This window comes from Callospermophilus lateralis, chromosome 2 (genome assembly GCF_048772815.1).
Source record: "Callospermophilus lateralis isolate mCalLat2 chromosome 2, mCalLat2.hap1, whole genome shotgun sequence".
Lineage (NCBI taxonomy): Eukaryota > Metazoa > Chordata > Mammalia > Rodentia > Sciuridae > Callospermophilus > Callospermophilus lateralis.
In genome coordinates this window covers 71,543,641-71,568,013 of record NC_135306.1, presented here as the reverse complement: position 1 = coordinate 71,568,013, position 24,373 = coordinate 71,543,641, and the positions used below count along the sequence as shown (strand labels likewise).

General features: G+C 36.3%; 1 protein-coding gene across 1 annotated transcript in view; it reads right to left on the bottom strand.

Moving 5' to 3' along the window:
* Tmc1 (transmembrane channel like 1) overlaps nt 1-24,373 on the bottom strand; it is a 161,402-nt gene that overhangs the window by 55,902 nt on the left and 81,127 nt on the right. Inside the window, exons 6-9 of the mRNA XM_076841505.2 lie at nt 19,037-19,127; nt 17,321-17,402; nt 7,918-8,024; nt 5,448-5,546 (exon numbers count right to left, since the gene is read on the bottom strand). Coding sequence (XP_076697620.1) covers nt 5,448-5,546; nt 7,918-8,024; nt 17,321-17,402; nt 19,037-19,127 — 379 coding nt within the window. The remainder of the gene's footprint in view (nt 1-5,447; nt 5,547-7,917; nt 8,025-17,320; nt 17,403-19,036; nt 19,128-24,373) is intronic.

The following is a 24,373-nucleotide window of genomic DNA, read 5'->3' as shown; positions in this document are numbered from 1 at the left end:
AAAACTCCTCCAGTAGACATGCTATAGATTCACCATTAATCTGGTCAAGCCATTTTCAGAGCACTATTGTAATCTGAGATTATTCTTAAAATCCTTCCTTCCCTCTCTTTTTCACTGGTGTCGGACCTGCGTTGCCACCCAGGGCTTGCCTCACCTACCCCTCTTCCTTGCCCCTTTCTCTTTCAAGGGCAGTTTCTCCTAAATATCTCCAACATGTAATATGGCTTCTTAGGAAATCTGAGATGATTCACCCATTTAAAAGGACTACCTGAAAATAAAGATGCATTTAAACTACTGAAATCCTTTTTCAATAAAACATGTTATTCTATATGTAGATCACAGAACTCTCTCTCTCCTAAATGTGACTAGTACAATGAGAAACGAAGGAACTTAACAGAGGTGAGATATATTGCAGATACTTACTTTGGGAGATCATTATTTAAAAGAGCTATTGATACTGGTTAAATAAGAAACTGAACTCCTGTTTATCAATATTCATACTATATCTGACCAAGGTCCTTTGAGGACAAACTTCAAGGATGGAATATGAAAGAAGAAATAGGCTTAGGATGATATGTTAAAATAAAACAAACAATTGGACATGAAAGTCATCCAGATTTCAGTTATAATTTCAGTGCTTCCTTTAATTATCTTCACTGTCTTTCGTAAATTAACAACCTCTTGAAGCCCAATTCCCTCAAATTTAAAAATTTTAATAATAATCACTATCTGGAAGAGTTATTATGAAGATAAAATTTAATGTAGGTGCCTTCTTAAAACATAATAGGTCATCATAACCTACAATTTTGTACAATTAATATGCACCAATTAAAAAAATAGTGGGTATTAGCTCTCCTCTCCTGTACATTCCAGTGTCTCCTCTACTTCCCACATCTATGAATGACTGGTAGAAAATGAAAGGCAAAGTCAACTCACCATTTATCCATTTATAACATGATCTCAAGCTGAAAAACTGAATGCATTTGCCTTTATTAGCAACTCACATCTTTATTCATATGATCTCATTGTCTGCTCCCAGCTTAAGCTCCTTCCATATTCCATCTTGTTCCTCCTCTTTCTCCTAACAAGGATTATCATTTATCATTCCTTCTCCATCCTATACACCCAAGTATCTTGCCGACAGAGATTCTGTTCTTATTTACTGCTATAGTTTAGACCTTGACTCTACCCCAGAGGCCATGTTTTAAAGGCTTAGTCCCCAGGGTAGTACTCGTGGAAGGTTGTGGGACCTTTGGTAGGTGGCACCTAAATGGGAGATTGGTCCTTAGATTATTGGGGCATGTCCTTGATGGAAATTGTAGAACTACAGTCTCTTCTTTCTCTTCAGCTTCCTAGCCATGAGGCAGGTAGTTTCTTCCACAACATATTCCTGTCATTGTATCCAGTACCCCCACCAGAGGCCTAACGCAACAAATCTGGCCAATCTTGGACTGGATCCTCCAAAACTGTGAGCCCAAATAAACTTTTTCTCTTTATAACTTTATTGTTTTAGGTGTTTCCTTAATGTGACAGAAAACTGACTAATACCTGATGTAAACTTATTCTGATTATGTTAATTTAAATTATACCATTTCAGCCAATTTGATTCATAGCATTTATGTTAGATAATCTCTCATTTCTTCCTATTTTAATAAAATACATTTACCTCTTGGATCAGTAACACTGCTTACTAGGCACCTAGTAAAAGGATCCAAAATAAGGTGCATTGCAAATTGTAAATTATTACTTTGATAAGCTGTAAGACTGGGTGACCTTGCCTGTACTAAATGGTACTTGTCTAGTAATAATTAAAAAGAATTTGGATGAGTTTTTATACATTCTTGTAAGTGACAGAGAGATCTGGGATTTCATAGGGGCTGGAAAGATTCCAAGATTCCCAGATGAAGTTTAGTTTCTCACACCCTTCCTACCTCCACTCAAGTTTTTCTGACCCTTTCTATTCAGTAGGTTCTCCTCTACCACAAGAGGTCATGCTTGCATCTATTTTTATAGTGTTCTGTAAACACAAACTTATTTTTTTCCTCTCTTTCTCTTCACTTACATTTATATAGAATGCCTTGGCTAAGTTGGTACATTAACCTTAGAACAAACCAACTCATGTCTCAATTAGACTTTCTAGCACCACATTCATCTCTGTCTTGGGCTTGAAATATGACTTTTCTTCCGGGTGTCTCTGGGCTTTCTGAAAGTTATAATTGTGAATTTTCAGAAAACTTAAGCATTTGGGGATGATGGCTTCCTCTATGGTACCATGATGGATGATATATTGGGTTCATCTTATAGAGTGGGCACCTCTATGAGGTCATTGTTTGGAGGATCAAGTAAGGAAATTGGGCAAGAAGAAATATTGACCCTCTCATTCTATTTGAGAATCTGATTTTGAAATTCCAAATTTATTATAAAAGATGAAAAGGGGATTCAACTACTTTAATTTTCCCACTTTGAAAGAGAGAAAGCATTACAGTGAGTGTTCCAGGAACAGTCAGTGAGAATACTATTGAAAATTATAACAGGAAAATTACTGATGGAATATAATACATTGTTTCTGAGAGGTCTCCCTGGTTTTAGAATGCAAATCATAGGATGGAAAATCTCTAAGGGCATTTCCATCTCTAAAATTTTCTTATTTTATGAATCCATAATATAAAATTATGGCCATCTCAGGAGCATCTGGAAGCATATGTAGAGAGATTTTGTTCTAGGCTTCAGAGTCAGACAGAGTAGTTAGAATCCCAGGTCTATCATTTACCGCCTATGAAACTTAGGAGAAAATGTAAGTCCCATCAAACCTCAGTCTCTTGATACATTAGGGATGGGAAGGACTAGTTTGCTAGACTGGAATGAGAACTAGATTGTAACATAAACAGGATAATATTCCAGCTATGAAGCTACTCTTTCAGCTTCAGACCCAACTTTTTGTCTGATATAAGTATTTGTTACCCCTGATCTCTTCATTTATTCCAGGATAAATCAAAATTTTCTTCTGAAAAAAAAAAAAGGAAAAATAGAACATCCATAACATGGATCAAGCTCTTTCCCTGCCAAATTTTGAGTAGAATCTTTGTAAAAACCAGAAAAGTCTCTTCAAATTACAAACTCATAAAATTCATGCATTACATAAAATTCCTTACAGCAGTAATAACACCTCTGCAAGAATAACCATATTCAATGAGTTATTTGATAATGGTATCACTTCCTGTTCCTGAATCCTTCCATGATTTCTAATTAGCATCAGAATGCATTTATTTATTGTGTATTTAGTTAATATCATAGAAGAGAACTTTTATTTCCTTTCCTTATCTACAAATCTAGCTTTGTCTGATACAATCAGCTCAGCTGTTTTCCAATAGCTGTTTGCCTTAAGGCAAGTTATGGCTCTTTTAAAAATGGAATATTTAATATGTGCTATATGCCCTGTGCTATATGCTTTTTCATGCATTATCTTACTTAATGCCCTTTGAGGTAGATACTAGTATCTTCCCCACTTTACATATGAGAACACTGTCAAACTCAGTTCCACATAAAAATACTCATCATAAAGGGGGTTGTGAGGTAAATGATCTTACTGAACAATCACAGTTCACCACTAAGTGAAATAAGACAAACAGAAAGATAGCACTTGTTCTCACCACTCAACTGAACTCATGGAAGCTGGAAGCTGAGGGGTCCTTATCAGAGGCCAAGGAGGTGGCAGGAATAGGGAGATGATAATCAAATTGTACAAAAACTTCAGTTAAATAAAAGGAATAAGTTTAAGGGTTTTTTTTTTAGATTTATTGCATATGTAGTGAATATTGCTAATAACCTAGTACAGTACATTTCAATATCAATAAGATAATAAATCTCAAATGTTCTCATCCCAAAATTGTCAGATACTCCAAGTGATGGATAGGCTAATTAACTTGATTTAATCACTCCACAATGTATTAAGAAATTATAATATCACTTTGCATCCCATAAATAATACATCTATAAATCTGTCAATATCTAGTTAAAAAAATGCAAATTAAAACAACAAGAGATACCATTAAAATTCCAACAGGATAGGCTATGATAAATAAGACTAACAATACCAACTGCCAAAGATACAGAGAAACTGCAATCCTCATATGCAGCTGTGGAAATAATCAATGGCACAGCCAATCTGGAAAACTGATAAAATTTTAAAATTTAAACATACACTTAGTAATTTCCTTCCTACTTATCTACCAAAAAGCTGGGAGCAATGCAAATATCCATCAGTGGTGAATGGATATACAGAGTGTAAGGTAGCCAGACAATGGGACACTCCTTTGTGATATAAAGGAACAAATAGCTTGCTCTGCTCCCTCAGAAGGTGGGAACCTTTCTTTGGGTTTGCATGTTCTGGTACTAATGAACAAACAGATTTTCTTATTTCTTATATCAAGGCTCTACAAATCCTCCCCTCCTCAGGTTTCCAGTCGACACATAATCATTAAGGCTCCATTGAGTGAGGATTAGATCAGGGGCTAAAAGAGGATATAGCAGGCCTACTCCCCTCTTTAGGAAGCTCACATTTTAGGGGGTTATGAGTAGAAATCAAAACATCTGTGAAATGTACATATTAACACTGTAAAAAAAGTAGTCTCATTCTCCCCTCCTCCTTTATTCTGTAGTCTGCATAAACATTTTATTCTCATTGGTTATCCTACAAATATTCCCTGAAGTATGAATTGCCCAATATCTGCCCTGCAACTTTTCCACCCATATGTTTCCAAACAGATCTAATTTGGTCATAATTTTCTTACCAAAAATAAAGAAAGAAAATAAGTAAGTAAGTAAGTCAGTCAGTCAGTAAGTCTGGAATTTTTTGCATCATTGTCATAGACTTGAATCATAGTCCAGAACCATTTCCAATGGTCAGGAATAAGTCTCTGTGATAGTAATTGGGTTTTGTTCATATTTGTACTTAGTAGAACAATACTCATCTTCGTATCATTTAAACTTAGAATTTGGTATTTCTTAGTACTTCGTGTTTAGCCTTAACTCTTGACTAATATTGAATAGAAGGCTTGTCTAGGAAGTGAAGAGGTTAATATTAAATGGAAAAACTAATTCCCTAAGAATCCAACAAGATTTTCCAATAGGCATATTTGCAAATTTTTCCTTTGTTCTTTTCCAAAGCCATAGATAAGAATATTTGCTTCAAATCTTTGAACTCTGAGCTCACCTTCATTCTGTAGCCTGTATTCCCATTTAATCATATTACCATATTTATCAAACTTATTCACATTTTACAAATACTTTCCCCACTTTTTTTCTTTTTTATACAGGAGACATGGATATTTCTTTTAAAACATCCTGTCAGCCCTGGTTAAAGAGGCCTTGGAGTTTAAAAATAAATAAATAAATAATATAAGGAAAAATCTGTTTCCCTTCCACCATGGTTGTGTGGAGACACTTACATTGAAGTCGTACAACACACCAAAGTTGGCTGCAGATGCCTCTTCAGCTCTTGGGACTGTTTTCCTAGGTAAACTTCCATATGGCAAACCCCAGAGGTACTACATGGAGAAACAAAACAAAACAAAAAAAAAAAAGCAATTAACAATTGGAAACAGAATCTGAGCCACACATGTGATCACAAATGGTTTTGTTTAAAATCACTCCAAAAACTTTTTCATGGGGACTCTGTGGTTCTCCATGTGGGGTCCCATTTTCTGGGAATGAACTAAATCCAGAGTTAAGATCAAAGGAAGCTCTAAGGACCCTACAGTCCGAGTTCAGTAGACCAGCAGCAGGGTGGGCAACCACAGCCCCAGGCAGCATTCTGAGGAGCCCCTCCACCACCTCCAAAGTGGTCTAATTTAGAGGGGGTCTGAAAAGTAGTGAAGAAGCCTTTGGGGACACTGTAGCATTCAACAAAACTACCCACATCTCCAAATGAGAATGCCCCTTAGGAGTAGGGGTGGAGGAAGGATCTCTCCCTCATGAAGCCTCAAAATAATCAGTGATGTAATTTGAGGGTACCCACCAGGAGGAACACTTGCACCCTGCGTATAGTATCTGCACCATGCCTGATTCAGGGTTGCTGCCTTGAATCTGTGCTACTAAACTAGGAGACAAGCACATTAGTGGAGAAAAGTCCTGGGGAGCAATCAATCAGGGACAGGGCAAGAAAAGTGTCCTGATGAACAGGAATTCCATCTTATGAGAAAGGGAATCTTTCCTCCCCTTGAGCTGGGGACAGAGAAGGGATGTGGTTTGAAGTCTCTGAGTGCAGAACTTGATGGGTAAGGGTAGGAAATTGGGCCCTCCTCATTCTCTCTGAACAAGCAGCATATCTTTCCCTAAAGCCCTTGGTCTCTTTGGGTGTTCTGGTTTGAACAGAATAGAAGGTACTTTCTTCCTCTACCATTTCACCCCAAAGTTGAGAAGCACAGAGAACACAGGCAATTAAGGTATCAGGTTTGACCAGGGACACAGAAGTTTGGGACAAAAGGGAACAATTCTCAAGAGAGATGCTGAATGAGGCTGTTGGGTAAAGGCAGACAAAAAGTATAGTCATGTTTCCCAGAGATGCCTAGCCCTGGTCTCTAGTGGTTCTGTAAAATTAACATGCAGCAAGCTCATTCTCTTCCATTCTTAGGCAGAAGTTGCTGATCGTTGCCTAGAATACAGGATGCTTCTCAGCATCTATCACAAACCTATGAAAAAGCATGCAATATTCCCTGGCTCTCAAGGTACTTGCCATTGGACATATATTTATCCATCTGTCACAGAGTGGGTATTGGGCAATTTCATAGAGTTCATATGATCTAGTGACAAACTTTTATTTCCTCTACATGAAAGCAGCATGGTATTGGGAAAAGAGCAACTGCGATTGATCAGATTCCATTTATACCTGCCTCTGACACTAAGTAGTGCTATTGTAGGTAGTAATGGAATGGAGGAATTTCAGGTTCCTTAGAGAGAAGAGCAAAAGCAAAGCTAGGATTATTTTGAAATAGATAAAATACACACATTCTATTGCATCGCCTGAGTTTTCACTTGGGAAAAAAACTAAGTGGGACTTTTAATTTACATCCACTGTCTTCTATGAGCCAGACAGCATTACAAGCTCCAGAAATATCAGAGGGATTATAAGACTAGTTAATTAAAATGCAATCTGGGGACAAAAAACAGAATCATGGGTCCCAGTTCTAGAACAGATTGATAAATATATATAAATTAATAATTCTGGAACATTAGCTAAGTCATCTAACCATTATTTAACTTGGTTTCAAGTGTTCTAAGAGAGGGATGAAAAACTCTTCTATAGTTTACCTCCTAAATTTGTTGTGAGCCTCAGTATGTAAAGGAAGTAAAAGTGCTTTGCACTATTACAAGCTACATAAAGATGTACTCATCTTTGTAGCGAACCATCCCTGGGCTATGTGTGGACTGTCAAGTATATCGCAACCTAATTGAATAGGAAAATCCGGTGTCTGGTAACTTCCAGTGGACATTTCCACTGGTTGACTGCCCAGAGACATTGTGAGCCGTATTTAAACTCTGCCAGGTCCCACACAGCACTGGAGAAGGGGTGACCCACTGTACCTGCACAGTTCCTCTGAGATGGGTGTGACCTGCCAAGATGCCAATCAACCTGATGACTACAAGACATCATAAAGCAAGACTCTACCCTTGAAACCTTACTCCTGCCTTTGGTATAGACTGGATCTATCAGGGGCATCATTTTCAAGGTTAACCTTGTTACAAATCCTATGGGTATAAGTGAATATCTCAAGAAAAAGAAGGGGGAAAAGAAAAATAAATGAACATAGCAGTTGGTCATTCTATTCACAAAAAGAGAGAGAGAAAAGCTTCTCTAGGAGAACTATTGAATAAGAGACTTTCATTAGTATGTTTTGTAAACTGGAAGTCAGATCTCACCTCTGGCAACATGATCAGGCTGAACGTCAGGATAAAAAGAACCATATTTACTCCATACATCCATCTCAAGAAAAGGAAGTAGGAGGCCACTGATGAGCCAAACTGACCTATTTTCAAAGAAAATAAAAATGTTGAATGGAGAGTCAAAACAAAATAAAGCAAATGCTCTTTCTTGTCCAAAATAAATCTGCAAACTGAAACACATTGGCCCTTTCACATTTATAAGCTGTAACATTCTTCTTTCTCCAGTAAGAGAGCATGATAATCATGATGGATGTGCTTCCTGTGGTGTAGACTGGAGGAGGTGTGAACGATGTAATGGTGTAGACTGTGCGTACACCTTCAGGGTCCAGCAGAGGGAAAGCTACCTTTTGCTTAGCAATTATTATTGGTACCTGCAGGGCTGATTTTACTCCTTCAGTTAATACAGGTAAATAAGAAAATATATATAAAAATTGGTGAGGACATTTCCTAGCCTGTCATTTGATATAATTATAGCCTCTATAATCCTTGTAGCTTACTCCTCTTCTTTTCAGGCAAACAATGCCCCTCTCAGAAAAAGTTCCCCACATCCCTTATGAGTGGTCATCATGTAGACTATTCTGTATGATTGCTCCTCACTACTGGCAACAGTAAGCTGAAATTTACTCCATACATCTTTACTAAGTATTTCCTTTCAGGACTTATTGGAAATGTGAAGCACACGGTCATAAACCAGGTGCTGCTCTGAGAACTTCGTTTTAGTGAGGTGTGGAAGGAGCAACTATTTTATACATGTGTGTATACACACATAGATGAAGATTATCTGTGTATGTAGATATATATAATACTTATAGTCAGCTAGGACCTGCAGAGAGTCCTGCAAGTATTGAGAGGGGATGCTTCAGGTTGTTTTGTGAAGGAAAACATATTAAGAAAGAGAACAGAGCAAAGAACTGAGGAAGAGACCACAACACAGAGAGCTGGACAAAAACAAAAACAAGAGAGGCAAGAGCTTGGGACAATTAAGGAACAAAACTAAGGCCTGTGTGGCTAGAGTACAATGAATGAAGGAAAACCATGACAGATGGAATTGAAGGGAGGCCAAACCACATTGTATAGGACTTGCTAAGGCAATATAAGAAGTGAGGATCTCATTTAAAATGTGATGAGAAGTCACTGACAGGAGTTAAGTAGTGGGGCAAGGAGGAGTGGGCATAGGCACGATATTTAAAAAACAACAACAACAACAACAAAAAAAAAAAAAACAGTTGGGGAATAAACTGAAAAACAACAGGCAAGAATGTTTTATCAACTCACACCTGCCCCAAACTGAAAAGTAAAGCAGTCTGTCCAATTCTTACTGGGGAAATAAAACAAATAAATAAAATCATCCTCTTACAGCTGAGAATAAAAGAAGAAACAAGAATAGGAATTTTAAGTCTCAGGTTGAGATGGGATACTTTACAAAAGCCAAAATTGTCTTGAGGATCACTTTTAAGGGTTCCTCAAGTTGTAGCTTTTCCAATCTTTCCAATTACCATTTCCAGACCCAAGAAAAAACAATGAACAGCCTCAGCCACCCCCTCACGCCCCCTTGTCCTGTTTCATTCAGTAAATCCCCTGCAATGACCCACATTTATCTTGATCCCTCTGGTTTTGAAATATGTCTAGTGGGGCAGCATTATCACAGGAGAAGGAAGGTTTGTATGGAGTCAATTCCAGCCTCCACTTACTAAGATACTATTGACCTAATGTTTTAGTCAACTTTTTCGCTGGTATGACCAAAAGACCTCACAAGAACAATTTTAGAGGAGGAAACGTTTATTTGGTGCTCATGGTTTCAGAAGTCTCAGTCCACAGATAGCAGCTCCTTTGCTCTGGACCAAGGTGAGGCAGAACATCATGGAAGATCAGTACATGGCCACCAGGAACCAGAAAGAATGCTGCTTACCTGGAACAAAATATATACCCCAAAGATCCATTCCCAGTGATCTACCTCCTCCATCCACTCCCTACCTGCCTACAGTTATCACCCAATTAATCCATTCAAGTGGATCAATGAATTGATTAGGCTAAGGTTCTCATAACTCAAGCATTTTACCTCTAAACTTTCTTGCATTGTCTCACACATGAACTTTTGAGGAACATCACATAACTGAACCATAACAACTCACATGAATGATATTTCCACATCTGGAACTTAGTTTGTAGATGCCATTTTACTTTTTCCCATAGTATAGTGGCAGATTTTTTTTAGAAACTTACAAAGAGTTTAATCTCTAAATGGACATTTTAGAAGAAACCAATGAGTTTGAAGTATGAGTATTTATTTTTCTTTAAGCTTAAAAAAAGATGTTTCATTCTTTTCATATTATAGAGGGGTATAATATTTGATAAGATTTCTAAGAGTATATAGTTTTGATACACCTCTGCTTCCAGATGCTGCAACCATGTGCACTGGTCTCTCTGCAAAATTTCTGAAGCAAATCTGAACTTCCTAGGATATCTGATTGTACCTCTGGCTCCCAGTGAATTAATATCATTTCATGGCTATTAGCTATGTTCTCTGGTAACCACTACCCTAGGACTACTCAGCCAGGCTTACTCCTTATGCCTTTTTGAAAGCTGAGGACTTCCAATCTGTCAATCAATACAGTTACATTACTCATTTACTGGAGAAGAATCTCCATCTCTTGTAGCTAGGGCATTTTTCTCTGGAAATATGTAAGACCCTTTGGTACAGAGTTACAATTACAGGACGTGGATCTTTCATTATTTATTTTATTCCTTCCTTATCCCCCTTCTTCCCTCCCTTTTTCTTCCTCTTCTTCCTTCCATCATTTCTCTTTCATTTCCTTTTCTCCCCATTCCTTTTTTCCTTTCTTCCCTCCATCCTCTTCCTTTTTCTCTGTTCTCTCCTTCCTTTCTTCCTTTGCTCTCTAATTATCACTCTCTCAGAACTAGCAAGTGAGTTTCTTTAGCACATATTTTAAACATACTTAATGCTAAATACAGAAGTAAATGAAGATGTTTCAGGAAATATCCCCTCCTCCAACACACATATTCATTATGGAAAAAAATACACCTCAGAGTCCAAAGCCTCCAACCATCAGTTTTAGGGATGGAAAATGGCTTCATAACTATTTTGTTTAAAGGTAGATCCTTTACAGAATCCTAAGTGTGAAGAAAATGAATTTCAATAAAACAGATTTCATTAAAACTAGAATGATTTTATGAACAATGCAGACACAAGTCAAAGAGACTGAGGAGTCCAGAAGACAATGCTTCTTCTACATTCAACCAACAAGTGGCCGAGGGATAAGAACAACAACAAGACAAGGATGAGGGAAAATAAATCATGGTTGATGTCAAAGTTTCATAGGACCTCTACACAAAGGGAAAAAAAAAAGTCTTCCCAATTAATTCACATTTATTCTAGCACTTCTATCCTACCAGAGGTTATTAATAAAAACTGATGTTCCCTAAAAAGAAAAACCTTATATAGTGTGGCTAATACAGCATGAATAAAAAGAATAACCATTTGCAAATGCTCAATTCTGAGATAAAAACTGATATATTCTCACAAAGAAAAAAATGGGTATATAATAGTTTTATCTTGATGGCCAAATAAGTGCACTAAAATCCTTGTCAGCATCCCTTCATTTAATGCCATTGGAACCTGATGAGGTTAAGTATTTTGAATCCTACTATATTGGTCACAAAACAAAAACTTAAAAACAGCAGTTAATTGAACCAAGATTTGATTAATAATAATTTACATTTAACAAATCTTTGTTTCAGGGACCTATTTTATCTCCATGTATTCACTTATTTAATCATCATCAAGTCTCTATGAAGTGAAAACTATTGTACTCCCATTTTGTAGAGACTTGGGCCACTTGGTTGCCACTTAGTCAACAATGGAGCCAGGGTTCTGAGCCAGATGGTCTTCATCTACAAGTATTTGACTCCACATCTACAAGGATTTGATCTCTCTTATCACAATACTATGGCCCCTATATGTATAACTGTAGTTAAATTATTTTTTAAAATATGATGCTTATAATAAATGTGCATTTCTGACAGAAGAGCTACAGCTAATATCCATCAATCAACTAAGGCTATTCAAATTCACAAAAGAAAATGGGTTTCTTTGAATGGTGTTCATAAAGGGCCAATTTTTTTTTCTTTAGCCCAACTGATAAATGCTGCTTTCATAGTAAATTATTAATGTATTAAAAGAGTCTTTGATATGTATTAAAGTGAGAAATAAGTTTATGCATATTCTTGCTCATGAATTTCTTGTTTCCTTGGTAAAAGCTTCACCTCTCCCTCTGGTTATTTATTATTTAGGCAAAGTAATTTGTAGTCTGTCATCATATATAATTTCCTCTTGAACAGATGGGTAATAAGACAAGCCGATAAATATGAGCATATCTAAATGGGAAAAGACCAATTAAATGAACTACTGTATGAGTAAAACATAAATATCATTTTCTTAGGCTCAGATATGAAGCACATTTTTTCAAATGAGTCAGAGGTAGAGAACTAAATTTGACAAATTTGATTTGTATTTTCTAGAGTCCTTGGGCCAGTAGAGAAACACAAAGTTTAAATTCTTTACTCTGGTTTGTCTACTGGAAGCTATTTCTAGTCTAGGAAATAAATCTGTCATACCCTATTTCTGATGCTATGATCTACTATTAGAAAAAGGTAGATTTTGATTCTGAGAAAAATTTATAATCTCCAATTTGAAAACATTCAGTTATGATTTTAGTAGTCACATCAACATCAGGGTGGGTATGGATTATATTTTTGTGCAGGTTTGTCAGTAAAATAAGCAAGCAGTGTGGTTAATAATGTGGATCATGGAGAGTGAGCCTGGGATTTTAGGCACTGACTCATTTTCAAGGCTGGCTGGTAGCACCCATGGCACTCCTGTGTGATGTAGAACTTCACAGTATACTCTGTGGCAGGAATTATCAAATCAATTTTTTAAGTGAAAAAGAAAAAGTTTAGAGTCAACAAGTGAGTACCTTGGCCATTATTATAAAGAAATCCAGGTCTTACTGCAATCAAGATGGTAACAGCATGAGTTCCAGTCTAATTTGAATTCCTCTCTTGGATTCTACCAGATATGGGTCAGGGGAATTCAGTGAACGTCGGCCATGTGGGTCTCCATTAAAGTCACATTTAAAAATATTTGCTAAGTATTTATTTAGAGAGTGAGGGCAGATGGATTAGAAAGATTGATGGAAGTAGAAGGCAACTTCTCCTTCAAACATGCCACTTCTCGAAATCCTTAATCATCTTCACTGTTTATTTACATTTTATGATCTGTCATACATATATTAACATGTATTAACACATTTGATGTGAGATCAATGAAGGTAGAGTATTTGCTACTCCTTGTCAGTAGCGATAGTATCTAGGAACACCTCAGACATGGTAGGCTTTTTGTTAGCATGTGATCAATTATTCAATAATGTCAAACTTATTCTGAAAACTAAAAGAGATTGTTATGGTTTTGATGTGGTGTCCCCCAAAAGCTCACGTCTGAAACAATGCAAGAGGGTTTGAAGGAGAAATGATTGGGTTATAGCCTTGGCCTAATCAGTGAATCAATCTCTGATGGGATTAACAGAAGTGGCTGGGTGTAGCTGCAGGAGCTGGGAACTGGGGCATGGCTTTGGGTATGTTTGTATCTAGAGAGTGGAATCATCTTTCCCTGCCTGGTGGTCACCTTGATGTAAGCTGCTTTCCTCCGCCACCCCCTCTGTGATGTTCAGTCTTACCCGGAACCCTGAGGAATGGAGTCAGCATTCCATGGACTAAAACCTCTGAAACTGTGAGCCCTCAAATAAAGTTTTCCTCCTCTATAATTGTGCTAGTCAGATCCTTTAGTCACAGCAACGAAAAAGCTGACTAAAACAGAGATATTATGTATCACTGACACCTAAAAGGAATTAATAATATTTCTGAAGATTTTCTATGATTAAAGGTCATTTATTTTTAAAGAAAAACATTTATATTAGTTTTACAATTAAATACCTGTTTGTTTGTTTTTTTTAAAGAGAGAGAGAGAGAGAATTTTAATTTTTTTTTTTTTTTTAGTTTTCGGCGAACACAACATCTTTGTTTGTATGTGGTGCTGAGGATCAAACCCGGGCCGCACGCATGCCAGGCGAGTGTGCTACTGCCTGAGCCACATCCCCAGCCCTAAATACATGTTTTATAATTAAGGTAGATATTCAATCAACTTTATTCTCAAATTCAAAGAATATGAGAAGATAATTAAACACACTTCTATTAGTAAAATTTGTGCTTCATTTATATTTTTTCACTAATTTATCACTCAGAAGTATAAAGATATTTATATCTTTTACATGAAACCCTGAATACAGAAATGGAGGGTCAGAGATGATAAAGACTGTCCAAAGTATAACTCCAATGGAACAAAAAGTCCTCAACCCCATTTCTTCTAATTTTCCATTCAGTTGAGCTTCAAAGTCCAATCACAGATACACACTTTCCCTAGCTTTGGCAGATACTTTCTAAGAGATACTTGGGGACTCTAGTAACATAGTCTTCATTAGATTTTATACTTTCTGACTGATGCAATAATTCAAAAGCATATGGTCTGCTTATGACTATCACTAATATCTTAGTACATTAGCATCTTACATCATGAAATATATAATGAAATAATTCATTCAAAAGTAAAATCATGAGAAGATGCAAATTAATTCCCCAAATAGGGTAACTATCAAGGAAATCTGTAACTACTTGTCCTGTTATTGACCTGGTAAAACCCTCTCTAGTAACTGGTACAAAACATATTTAAAAAAGAGAAAAAAAATCTTATAAAATTTCCCTCAAAGGAAAAAAACTTCATAGACTTGAACCTTGACAGACTTTGCCTTCTCCCTCTCCTCTGCTACTCACTAATTCCAAGACAGTTATTTAACTGCAGCTATATAATAGGAAAGTTAGTGTGCACACTGATGGCCTAAGGAAGATTTGAAAGAATAATGTTTTAGAGTGTCTGACTCATACTGATACTTGGTGTTTGTGGTGATGGTTGACAGAATAAAAAAATAAGGTTTGACTCTTCACATTGGAGGAAAAACATCATGAACAGTGACAAAGTCAACCTAAGCAAATAGTGAATTACACTTAAAAAGAAAAATAGTATACATTTGCTTAATTGCTTGTCCAGCTTGACTTTTGCATGTTCCTTGGAGGAAAATGGAAGAGAGACGATAATTGAAGGAATTATTGAGTATTTCTCAATGTCTTTTCTACTGACACTCATGATAGATAATGATCATATGTAACACATTCCTGTGTGCATCTGTGGTCAATAAAATAATCCCATCTGTTTCTATCCCACACCAGATAGGCTACTGAAACAAATGAGTAGAACTCATTATCAGAATGGGCTGGAATCTGGTATAGCGTGCTTTCAGACTAAGTAATTTTCAAAGTATGATTTTTGACTATACATACAAATTATAAATTCCTCAGGATATATCTCATAACTGATTAAAATTCAAACCTATCATTTCATAAATCAGTAGACTAAGGCCTAGAAGGACTAAATACCTAGATCAAAGTTGAACAGCTAATCTGTGGCAAAGCAAGGACCAAATCTGGAGTTCTTGCCACATATATTGATCAGAATATTAACGCTCCAAATGGCCTTCTGTTCCTCAGTGCATCTCTAGGTAACATATTTCAGGTGTAGCATTGAAACCTAAGGATTCCATGACATCTGCTCTCTTCTGATGTGTCTAAAATTTCTTTGTCTACAATCTAGAATGGGAGGCACTTGGGTAATGTGTCTACACTTTTATTCAAAACATTGTTATTAATTGCCAAGTGGAATCCAGGAATGAACAAAACAAAATACCTGCTTTCATGTCTACTAGAGAAAATGAGCATAAAATAAAATGAAATGAAATTATTTTTAAAGGTTAAATATGGTGTGCTACAAAATATATCTAAAATTCTAGATTTCATAGTATTTTAGATAGGGACAGTGTTAAGGAGGAAAAAAAAGAAAAAAAAAAAAGAGGTGGGCCAAAGAATTTGTGAGAGGGGTGCAGTTAGTAAGCTGATGTGTTTTACTCATTACATTTAATAATGAAAATCAGAGAATTGAGAGACAGCCACTTCCAAAATATGTCCAATCATGTGAGAAACAGTCATCAGCTGTGTTATCCCCCTATGGAGCCTCCATTCTAATTATGTAACACCATATTTAACCAGGAGGAAAATCTGCCTAGAATCTGAAAAAGCATGAAGGAAAATCAGATCCTAGTCAAAATCTTTAGGAACCAGATTACGGCAAGATCGTGTGCAAATTTGTTTCAAATTCATCCATTTTTCTTCACATACATATTACTTTTAAATGATTTATTATTTTTGACAACATTCTTTTTTATTTCCCTTATTCTTTGCCAAGAAGAGCACTGTACTAAGGAGGTTTTTGACTGGGTACATTCGCCTGCCTTCATTGTACATTATGAACACTGTACAAAATGAAGATGTACTATGAATATCCCCAGAGCAAATTCCTGAATGGCTATTTTTTATTCTTCTTCACAAGCTTGAAAGTGAGGTTTTTAAGTCTTTACTCTTTTTAAACTTTGCTTATTTTGACCGTTGTCTAACATTCATGAGGATATGTATTTTCCTGTTCACTGCCAAAATAAGACCACTGCCTTGCCTACGATAGGACTCAACGTAGCTATGCACGATACTGATCTCCCTGTCTGAGAAAATGAGTTCACAATGGAGAGGACTTGTCTAACACAGGGGTGAAAGTGGGGTCTCCAGTGTTGTCTTTGGTAAGTCAAAGCAAATTGGTATAGGTTAGACCTGGAATATCCCCCAAAGGCCTATGTGTTAAAATATAAAATCAATTAAAAAAAAAAAAAAAAAGACTTGGTCCCAAGCCCACAGTGCTGTTGGGAGGTGATGGGATGTTTAGAATGTTGGGCTTAGTAGAAGAAACTAAGGCCATTGGAGGCAGGTCTTAGAGGGGGATATTAAACCCATCCCCTTCCTGTTTCTCTCTTTGATTCCCAATTGTCATAAGGTGAACAGCCTCCTCAGCCATGCACTCCCATCATGATGTACTCTGTTGCCACAGCCACAAAGTAATAGGGACAAGTGACCCTGGACTGAAAAGTTAGAAAATTTGGGCCAAAATAAACCTCTTCTCCTTTCAAGTTGGTTATCTCAGGTGTTTTTCACATTAATGGAAAGCGGACTAACACAAGTCTTCACAGTAATCAAAGGAGTAGGTTATATTTTCGTGCATTTTTCATCTTTCTAAGAGTCTAGAAACTGAGAAAGGTATCAGACCTTCATCTAGGGCAATTTTTTCATCTAATGAGATGTGGTGAAGACTTACTTTCAATCGCCTTGATTTTATTTTCCCATGGGATACAAGCAGCTTTGAAGTTCTCAAAATCACGAAGGAATTTTGCCCATTTCTGAAAAGGAAGTCAAGTACAATAGTAAAGCCTGACTTCTTCAATTGTCAAAATGTCTATTCCCAACCCAAATCATCACAAGACAATGAATTTGGAAAGCTCTCACCAGTACATAATACTACTTTTTTGTAAAAATGGATAAAGTAGGCTTCACCTTTGCTTCCCTGTTTCCCACTATCCCCAGGTCAGTTTAATTAAAAAAAAAAAAATTAAAAACAATATTTGTTGATCTCCAATTTTAGAGAGAGTATACTGACCATTCATAAGATCTGTTTAAGTCTACCAACAATAAGAGAAAAGGGACTGAGTTAATCCATAATAAGGTGATTGGCACATGGTGTATATTTAATTAATATTCATTGCATGAAGGAATTAATGAGATACTAAAAAGACACAGTTTCTGCCTTGAAAGGAACTTCCTCTTCTAGAGTAAACTGTGTATAAATAGAGATTTCAATACAGGATGGTAAGTTCTATGACATGGGACGTTTCATTCTGATAGAGGCACAACAGTCAGCTAAATGGAAAGAAATGGTGTCACAGGAAAGGAAGGAAGAAACAAATCAGCTTACTAAAAATCTTCCTTCTATTTTACTCCACAGCATTATCCATGGTCAAGGGACCACTGGGAAGAATCAGAATGGGCTGATCATTTTGCATATGTGTACTTATGCTGGGATAATGTGAACACTAAGCAAGCAAAACAAGCCTAAATAACAGCAGTGTAAGTCTAAAGTTCGAAAGGTTACTCACAACTAGAAATAGCCCAAATGCCCATCTACAATAGAATGAATCAATAAACAAATTGCAGCATCTTCATAAACTAGAACACATCAATGAAAATGAAGTAAACTCCCACAGTAACATGAGCCCCGCTCATTATCCTAATCACGCAACAAATTGGAAACAAAAGCAAAAACACTGTAATGACACTTATATAAAAACTTATATAAAAACTATAAAGCAAAATAAATTAATATATTGTTTGTGTGTATATATATAAATATATGAAAATCAAGATATATGAATTTTATTCACAAATGAAATTCATTTAGCTTACAGTTGGTATAACATTTATAAAAGACAGTATGATAATACCTTTGAACCTACTTTACTGTGAGTATTGAATATAACTTTACAGATGAATTCAATTCAGTGCCTGGTGAAGAGTAATACAAATAAACATTTCTCTTTCCCTTTCTCCAAAATCAATATTTTATCAGTATATCATTTTTTCTTATTTTTTATCCAATGTACATGTTTGATGTTCTTGATACAGAAAAGCTGTATGGTCCTGCAATTTGCAGGCATTTTTAAAAAAGAAATCTTGATCAGACCTCTTAACTTCCAGAAAATTAAAATGGAAAGTATTTTATACTTGGAGGTGATAAAATATTGTAAGTCTTTGGCTATAAATCAGTGTTTCTCAACTTATTTTCTATTTTCACTCCTCTAAGGATACTATTTTAATCCCTTCCACAAATTTTAATACCACAATACACTTGCAGGTGCTGTATATATCTGTACATTATACATATAAACTGTAAGATAGTTTTTCACCTTCTTAGAACAGAAGCAATGTTCTCCCCCTTGGGGTCAATATAGCACAAAGCAGACTGAAGGAATATTCTTACCTTAGTCATCATCATCTTAAAGGCAAACCACCGCTTTCCTTTTCCCTTCCCAAGAGCTCCTTCATTTTCACTCACAAATTTTTTTGCTTCCCTAAGAAAATAAAACAAAACAAGAGGTAGGTGGAAGTGGGTTAAGATTAACAGCATACAGATGGAGGGGACATTGAATTTTCTTGGTCTGCAAGAATATTTAAGACAAATGAACCTAAACTGTATCTTATAACCTAGAGACTCAATGCAGGCTTAAATTTTTAAATTCTGATCAGAAAGAATAAGATATTTTAGTCTCACTTATTAATCATTTGGAGTCATTGAAAAGCAAGGAATTTATGCTATTAATAAAATCAGAGAACCCTAGCTCTTCTCATTTTTTACCACATATAAAATTGAAGCTGAAGTTTATGTCAGATTCTGGCAGTCTGAATATTTATTTTAAAATACTTTCTTTCCTTCTCTCTTAACAATTCTTTGTGGGGAAAAAAGCAAGAGAGAAAGAAAGAAAGAACAAATGGAGAGTTTAGGACTAACTAACATAGAACACACTTCCTAACCTGGTATTTAATCCCTTGAAAGCAATTAGTGCTTAAAACAAAATCAAAGTGTGAAATATGATATATCAAGAACTATGTAATGTTTTGAACAACCAACAATAAAAATTAAAAAAAAAGAAAATGGGGTTGAGGGAAAGGAAAGAAACACTTTTGGCCTCACAGTCAGAAGGGATTTAAATTTAAATTTTAACATTATTCCTAAGTATTTATGTACTAATAGTAATCACATTAGTGCTTATGTATGTATTTAAAAAAACAAAAATTCATCAAAATGGATAATATGAACATGTTAAATATATTATAATTTTTGTAATTTTATTTGGCCATGGTTGTTGGATGAATGTGTGTGTCCCCTGCCAAAAAAAAAAAAAAAAATTGTATGTTGAAGTCTAATGCTCAATGATGGTATATGGAGGTGGGGCTTTAGGTTGTACAGTCATGTGTTGCTAAACAATACAGATGTATGCTGATAGGGACAGATTCTGAAGGGATACTTGCCGAGAAATGCATTGTTAAGCTATTTTATCATTGTGCAAATATCATGGCATACATTCACACAAATTGAGATGATAACGATGTCATTACTCCATATAATATTATGGGACCACCAGTATAGGTCATCTGTCATCAACTGAAATGCCATCATGAAGTAAATGATTGCAGTTAGGTAACGAGGTTGGGCCCTCATGAATGAGATTGGTGCCCTTTAAAGTAGAGGCCAGAGAGATTGCTAGCCCTCTTCCCACGTGAGGACACAAGACATCAGCTATCTGCAATGTGGAAGAGGCCCCACCAGACTCCAACCACACTGGCACCCTGTCCTTGGGTTTCCAAACTCCAGAAGTGTGAGAAATAAATGTTTAAGCCACGCACTCTATGTAATTTGTTCTGTCATTTTGGTTGCTGTTTGGTTGATGTATGAAAATAACTTTACAAAAAGAGACAGCATGGGCTCTTCTTCTCTTCTCAGGAGCCAGACCACACATGACCCATGTGTTGCAGAGGCACCTCTGTCATGATAAGAAAGAAATTTCAAACCTGGTTGTGTTTGGTTCCACAGGTGTAACACTATCATCAGGTGGGTGGTCCTGAAATCTGTGCTTTTACAGAAAAAACCCTTCAACAAATGGCTATAATTTTCTTCTTAATACACAAATTAAACCTTAAAAGATGAAGGATAAGTGCAGAAGTTAGGTGTAAGATGCTTCTAAGTATCCATGCTACACTCATGATTTTATAATATGCTGTGATCAGAAACCGACTCGCACCTGCTGATTTATCCAATACCAGGCAGGACTGTCTCATTACTAACCTATGGATGTGAGCCCACCCATTTTCTAGCATATAAAGACAAGCACAGTGATAAAGAATAGCCCCAGCCATCAGCCAGAACCCTCAAAGCAGTTCCTTGATAGCAAGGACAATGCCTCACCCTTTTCTGTCTCTCATGACAGTGACCACTGCTTTGACCATAAAAGGTGCTTGATAAAAATGTCAACATTCTCAAAAGAAAACAGACTGCGGAACTTGGGGTAAAGTCACCAGAAGAATACCTATAACTGTATTTTCCACATTGAATAATGCTTGAGGTCTAAGTCTGTTTAGATTTCATCATCATTATTCTTTTCTGAAATTCAGGTGCCAGCCTTCTAGAAATGGAGAACAGTTACTAGACTGGCCTTGTCAAACACCCTGATATTTGACATGACCTCTGGGGCTGGGAAGGTTAGTTGAAAATAATTCCTAAAACATTCTACACATTAGAAAATATTCAATAAAGCCATGTCCAAAATTATAAACTGACTTCTTGTAGCCAAGTCTTCAGAATCATACAATGAAGAAAACATATCACGTTTAAACATTTGTCTAGTCAGTTTTTTCATTGCTGTGACCAAAAGACATGAAAAGAACAATTTTAGATAAGGAAAAGTTTATTTTAAGTTCAAGATTTCAGAGGTCTTAGTCTACAGACAGCAGGCTCCCATTGCTCTGGGCCCCAAATGAGGCAGGACATCAAGGTGGAAAGGTGGCGGGGGGGGGGGGGGGGGGAGCAGCTCAAGATATGGCAATTAGGAAGCAGAGAGAGCTCTTCTCACCAGGGACATATATATGTTTATATATATAAATATGTTTATATATTTGTATGTATATATAAATATATATATATATATACCAAAGCATACCTGTTTATAGTTACCTGTTTACAGACACAACGTACCTGTTTACAGTTACCTTCCAATCAAGTGGATTAATGAAATTATTTCACTCCAACTAATCTTATCATTTCCACCTCTCAACATTCTTGCATTGTTGCACACATTAGCTTTTAGGAGACACCGCAATTTAAATCATAACAAGCATTAAGCATGTATTATAGAGAAGACCAGAGGAAGCGTAGCATCTAGAAGATACTTTATAAAATGTTGAATTGAAGTGTCTGAAAAAAACAAATTCCAAGCAGCCTCTGTGATCTGTCTCTGTGGACTTGCCCACGTTTGGGGGGCCAGATATACCCATATACATGAGAGTGCTGCTTTTCAAAGGAAAGCACACTTGTCCAGGAGTTAAGTAGACCTGAGCAGATCTGGCACAGGTTTGCTCAGTTACTACATGGGTTTTAACAGCTCAGGGTTTTCCAACAAAGAATCAAAAAATCAGGCAATTGCTTCCCTGCTATCTAGGGTGCTGACGAGAACAAGGTGAGCTATAGATATGAAAATATTAAAAGAATCATTGCACAGTCAATTTTTCTGTAACACTTATTTTGAAACCTCAAATTTGTTCTAACATGATGGATGTATTACAGAATGAGCATAATATGAATTTGGAGCTTCCTTGTGTGTGATTTGATTCATGAGAACCACTAGATGACTGCAGAAAACTTCATCCTACTAAGTCAACCAACATAGGAATGCAAACATCTCATCTCCAGGTCCTGCCTCACTCCCCAAGTAAGCTAGAAAGCAACACTCATTCCCAGCTGGAATTACAATGACCCTCCCTTTACACTTGACAATAACTCACAAGTTGCAACCCTTGTGAAAGCCACTTCCACTAGCAAACTTCTGGTCCTTTCAAAGTAAGTTGCCATATTTATTTTAGTATTTATGTATCCCTTAACTCCTTGTAAATGTTGCTATTTTTTTTCCAGTTCTGGGATTGAACCATTGAGCAGCCCTTTTAATTTTTTTTGTTTTGAGACAGCATCACCTTAAATTGCCAAGGCAGACCTAAATTTTGGATCTTCCTGCTTCATTCTCCCAAATAACTAGGATTACAGGCATGCACCACCATGTCTGGAGTTGCTACTATGTTTAATAAATTCCTAACCTTTTTACTTTATATATCACTAATGATGTTTCTGAGTATTGTGCCCTATCCCCACTTTTTGTAGAAACCTTGTGGTTTTTATCGCCAAATTTGCCTAAGTAGTGATTTTAAGGACTATACATCATATTATAGCAGAACTAACTATAATTCAATTATTTGGTATAAAGAATTTTGAAATTTAAAAAACAAAGTACATATAGGAGTTATTATATCAGTCTCATTATACTGAATGTATATGAGGAGAACAAAAACTCTAGCTAGTAGTTATGACAAAAGTTGTTTTTCAAATGTAATAAAGTTCCCACTTTATGGGCATATCCTCTGCTCTAGATACTTAGCATTTAATATAAAAGACATTCAATTTGGCCTATTATAGTTCTATCACATTCTGTGCGAATGGCTAGTTAGAAAGCATGACACTTTCCTAAGCAGAATTTAAAAACAGCTATTTTACCCAGTATAATTATTTTAATTTTGTGAGCTGATAAACATTAAACCAGCAAAATTTAAAAGAGAAAAAAGTCAGGAAATTTAAATCACTAAAAATTCAATTCCAAATTCTTTTAGTAACATTAGGCCCTATTTACATGGCAATAATAAGCTTTTGTCAGTTATTTATAGATACAATTTTCCTTTAAACAATATAAAAAGTTTTTATTTTTTTTATTTCTTCAACTGCTAGAAGTTTTCTCTAACACTATAGTTTCAAATTTTTCTTTCAATTACTATCCCATCCTATTGTCACATGTCCTGACTCTGGTTTTCAGATGAAAGTCCAGACTTCACTCTACATCACATCTCAAGTATGACTTTCAGTGTCCTTGAGGCGATCACTAGGTCATGCAGGTCATTAGAACAGAGTTTTCTGTGTTCTAACATGTATTTAAGGAACACCAGTGGTATTAAGACTTTGGAGTTTTGCCTGTGGAGAGGGTGCTCTGCCCAAGACTTTCCAGCTTCAGGGCTTCCCTCATTCTGGTGATATATTTTCTTCTCTTTCTCTCTCAGCTATCACTTTTGCTTTTGTTCTTGCTTTTCTATTATTACTCAAATAAATGCTAGCCTGCATAAAGAAAGTGTCTTAATCAGATCTGACTGACCAACTTCAGCAGCAGCACACATACATAACACTTTGATGTGACACTTTCTTCTTTGTCTTGATGCCCCACCCCCTCTTAATTCTCCAAGAGATCCCCTCCACAAGTTTCAAACCAAAAGAGTATCAAATAGCAATCTTAGGTACTCCTTGCTCCTCACTGCCCAGCCTTGGGCAGAATGATTGACTTGTTAGAAATCTTGGGATACCTTTAAAATAAAGCCCAGGACCAGAAGGTGGGCTGAGAATAATTGTTTAGCAAGAAGAGCTTCTTAACCTCCCAAATCTGATGCTCAGGGGACATCAGGAAGCACCCTGACAGCTTGCAAACCCAGAAGAAGGGACACGGGGCTGGACAAG